This window comes from Rana temporaria, unplaced genomic scaffold, assembly GCF_905171775.1.
Source record: "Rana temporaria unplaced genomic scaffold, aRanTem1.1, whole genome shotgun sequence".
NCBI classification, from domain to species: domain Eukaryota; kingdom Metazoa; phylum Chordata; class Amphibia; order Anura; family Ranidae; genus Rana; species Rana temporaria.
In genome coordinates, this window is record NW_024404676.1 from 40,642 (window position 1) to 44,679 (window position 4,038).

General features: G+C 55.4%; 1 protein-coding gene across 1 annotated transcript; it reads right to left on the reverse strand.

Moving 5' to 3' along the window:
* Nucleotides 1-961: 961 nt before the first annotated feature.
* On the reverse strand, nucleotides 962-1,825 carry YPEL5 (yippee like 5). Its single transcript, XM_040334867.1, has one exon. The coding sequence runs from the start codon at nucleotides 1,814-1,816 to the stop codon at nucleotides 1,550-1,552; it is 267 nt and encodes an 88-aa protein (XP_040190801.1). The 5' UTR covers nucleotides 1,817-1,825; the 3' UTR covers nucleotides 962-1,549.
* Between the last annotated feature and the right edge of the window lie 2,213 nt (nucleotides 1,826-4,038).

Here is a 4,038-nt window from a genome sequence, read left to right on the forward strand (position 1 = left end):
CACACTCCTCTCCTGTACACAGTGCCCCCATTATACCCTCCACACTCCTCTCCTGTACACAGTGCCCCCCGTCACACCCTCCTGTACACAGTGCCCCCGTCATACCCTCCACACTCCTCTCCTGTGCACAGTGCCCCCTCCACACTCCTCTCCTGTACACAGTGCCCCCCGTCATACCCTCCACACTCCTCTCCTGTGCCCCCCGTCACACCCTCCCCACTCCTCTCCTGTACACAGTGCCCCCCGTCATACCCTCCACACTCCTCTCCTGTGCCCCCCGTCATACCCTCCACACTCCTCTCCTGTGCACAGTGCCCCCTGTCATACCCTCCCCACTCTTCTGTACACAGTGCCCCCATCATACCATCCCCACTCCTCTCCTGTACACAGTGCCCCCATCATACCCTCCCCACTCCTCTCCTGTACACAGTGCCCCCCCGTCATACCCTCCCCACTCCTCTCCTGTACACAGTGCCCCTGTCACACACTCCTCTCCTGTACATACCAGCCACCGTCATACCCTCTGCACTCCTCTCCTGTGAAGGTGGGCAGTATGTACACAGTAGAGGAGTGTGGGGGATATGACAGTGGGCACTACAGTATGCGACAAAAGTAAGTACACCCCTCAGTGACATTTCTTGTATCTTTTCATGCGACAACCCTGAAGAAATGACTCTCTCTACTCTCTATACAGCTTGTATTACAAATAACTCAACACACAGCCATTAATGTCTAAACCGCTGGCAACAAAAGTCAGGACACCCCCTAAGTGAAAATCTCCAAATTGGGCCCAATTAGCCATTTTCCCCTCCCCCGGTGTCATGTGACTCGTTAGTGTTACAAGGTCTCAGGTGTGTTACATTTGGTGTCGTCCGGAAGGGGGGGCGGGGGGAATCGGTTTCCGGTCACTTTCAGGACACGGTGTCCCCGCACATGAAAAATGACACACATCCAGAAAAGGTGACACCAGAGAATTATTTTATTACACGACTACTGAGAGATTCTACAATCACTTCTATGAAACAAACTGCATTTCAATATAAAGAATTTTTCTCTCTTTTCTTTTTGCTGATAGAAATCCACACTGCGGCACACCCGGGAGATGGCGAGGGGGGCGGGGCAAGTGGGTGGAGCCCCAGCTTTGCTCTATGAGGCGCTGACCAGCACAAGCTCCCGCAGAACACCGGACCCTGAAAATGCGGCATTACAAGCTGATCCGTATGATAAGAGGCTGCTGACAGGAGAACAACGAAGGGATCGAGCGATCGACACAAAGACTACGGAGGGCAGGAAATGATTACAAATCAAACAATCAATATTATAAGGCATTTGCCAGATTGGCAGAGAGGGGAGGGGCCCCCGGGGATTAGGGGGCCCCCAGGGATGAGGACCCCCCCGGGGATTGAGGGGCCCCCCCGGTTATTGGGGTGAAACTAAATAAAAGGTGAAATAATTGAGCAGGCCTTTCTCAGTTCCTCGGAGGAGGAGGTGACAGTTTATAATGTAAAGAAGTCGCAGAGAGTTTTGAAAAGAAGGCGGGACAATCACTTCAGGAATTGTCGGACGGGACGTGTTCCTCGAACCCTTCGCTCTCCCGCACCAGAGCGCGCTCCAGGATGACACGCCCCTCTTTGTAGCGCTGGCTGTCCTCCGTGGCGAATTCGTAGATCCAGCCCAGCTTGCTGTTGCAGTTTTTGCAGCTGACGTCCCGCACCATGTGACGGCCGGTGAGCATGACCCGGTCCTGGACTTCACTGTACTGCAAGTTTACCACCTGCAGGGGAGAAGAGAAAAACTTTACTGGAGACATCATCATAGAGGGGCGGATCACTTGGAGGGGCGGAGACACACAATGTACGGGACAAGAGATCACCTGGGAGGGCGGAGACACGCAATGTACGGGGCAAGAGATCACCTAGAGGGGCGGAGACACGCAATGTACAGGACAAGAGATCACCTAGAGGGGCGGAGACACGCAATGTACGGGACAAGAGATCACCTAGAGGGGCGGAGACACACAATGTACGGGACAAGAGATCACCTGGAGGGGCGGAGACACGCAATGTACAGGACAAGAGATCACCTAGAGGGGCGGAGACACACAATGTACAGGACAAGAAATCACCTAGAGGGGCGGAGACACGCAATGTACGGGGCAAGAGATCACCTAGAGGGGCGGAGACACACAATGTACGGGGCAAGAGATCACCTGGAGGGGCGGAGACACACAATGTACGGGGCAAGAGAACACCTGTAGGGGCGGAGACACGCAATGTACGGGACAAGAGATCACCTGGAGGGGCGGAGACACACAATGTACGGGGCAAGAGAACACCTGTAGGGGCGGAGACACGCAATGTACGGGACAAGAGATCACCTGGAGGGGCGGAGACACGCAATGTACGGGACAAGAGATCACCTGGAGGGGCAGAGACACACAATGTACGGGACAAGAGATCACCTAGAGGGGCGGAGACACACAATGTACGGGACAAGAGATCACCTAGAGGGGCGGAGACACGCAATGTACGGGGGAAGAGATCACCTAGAGGGGCGGAGACACGCAATGTACGGGACAAGAGATCACCTGGAGGGGCGGAGACACGCAATGTACGGGACAAGAGATCACCTAGAGGGGCGGAGACACACAATGTACGGGACAAGAGATCACCTGGAGGGGCGGAGACACGCAATGTACGAGACAAGAGATCACCTAGAGGGGCGGAGACACGCAATGTACAGGACAAGAGATCGCCTAGAGGGGCGGAGACACGCAATGTACGGGACAAGAGATCACCTGGAGGGGCGGAGACACGCAATGTACGGGGCAAGAGATCACCTGGAGGGGCGGAGACACGCAATGTACGGGACAAGAGATCACCTGGAGGGGCGGAGACACGCAATGTACGGGACAAAAGATCACCTGGAGGGGCGGAGACACGCAATGTACGGGGCAAGAGATCACCTGGAGGGGCGGAGACACGCAATGTACAGGACAAGAGATCACCTAGAGGGGCGGAGACACACAATGTACGGGACAAGAGATCACCTAGAGGGGCGGAGACACACAATGTACGGGGCAAGAGATCACCTGGAGAGGCGGAGACACGCAATGTACGGGACAAGAGATCACCTAGAGGGGCGGAGACACGCAATGTACGGGGCAAGAGATCACCTAGAGGGGCGGAGACACACAATGTACGGGACAAGAGATCACCTGGAGGGGCGGAGACACACAATGTACGGGACAAGAGATCACCTGGAGGGGCGGAGACACGCAATGTACAGGACAAGAGATCACCTAGAGGGGCGGAGACACACAATGTACGGGACAAGAGATCACCTAGAGGGGCGGAGACACGCAATGTACGGGGCAGAGATCACCTAGAGGGGCGGAGACACGCAATGTACAGGACAAGAGATCACCTAGAGGGGCGGAGACAGGCAATGTACAGGACAAGAGATCACCTGGAGGGGCGGAGACACACAATGTACGGGACAAGAGATCACCTGGAGGGGCGGAGACACGCAATGTACAGGACAAGAGATCACCTGGAGGGGCGGAGACACGCAATGTACGGGGCAGAGATCACCTAGAGGGGCGGAGACACGCAATGTACAGGACAAGAGATCACCTAGAGGGGCGGAGACAGGCAATGTACAGGACAAGAGATCACCTAGAGGGGCGGAGGAGACACCGAGCAGAAGAAGAAGAAAGGGGAGGAGGAGACACCGAGCAGAAGAAGAAGAAAGGGGAGGAGGAGGAGTCACCGAGCAGAAGAAGAAGAAAGGGGAGGAGGAGTCACCGAGCAGAAGAAGAAGAAAGGGGAGGAGGAGTCACCGAGCAGAAGAAGAAAGGGGAGGAGACACCGAGCAGAAGAAAAAAGGGGAGGAGACACCGAGCAGAAGAAAAAAGGGGAGGAGACACCGAGCAGAAGAAAAAAGGGGAGGAGACACCGAGCAGAAGAAAAAAGGGGAGGAGACACCGAGCAGAAGAAAAAAGGGGAGGAGACACTGAGCGGGAAAAAGGGGAGGAGA

What these genes read in the sequence shown, in the direction of transcription:
- YPEL5 (XM_040334867.1), bottom strand. Translation starts at nt 1,816, where the DNA reads ATGATGATGTCTCCAGTAAAGTTTTTCTCTTCTCCCCTGCAGGTGGTA.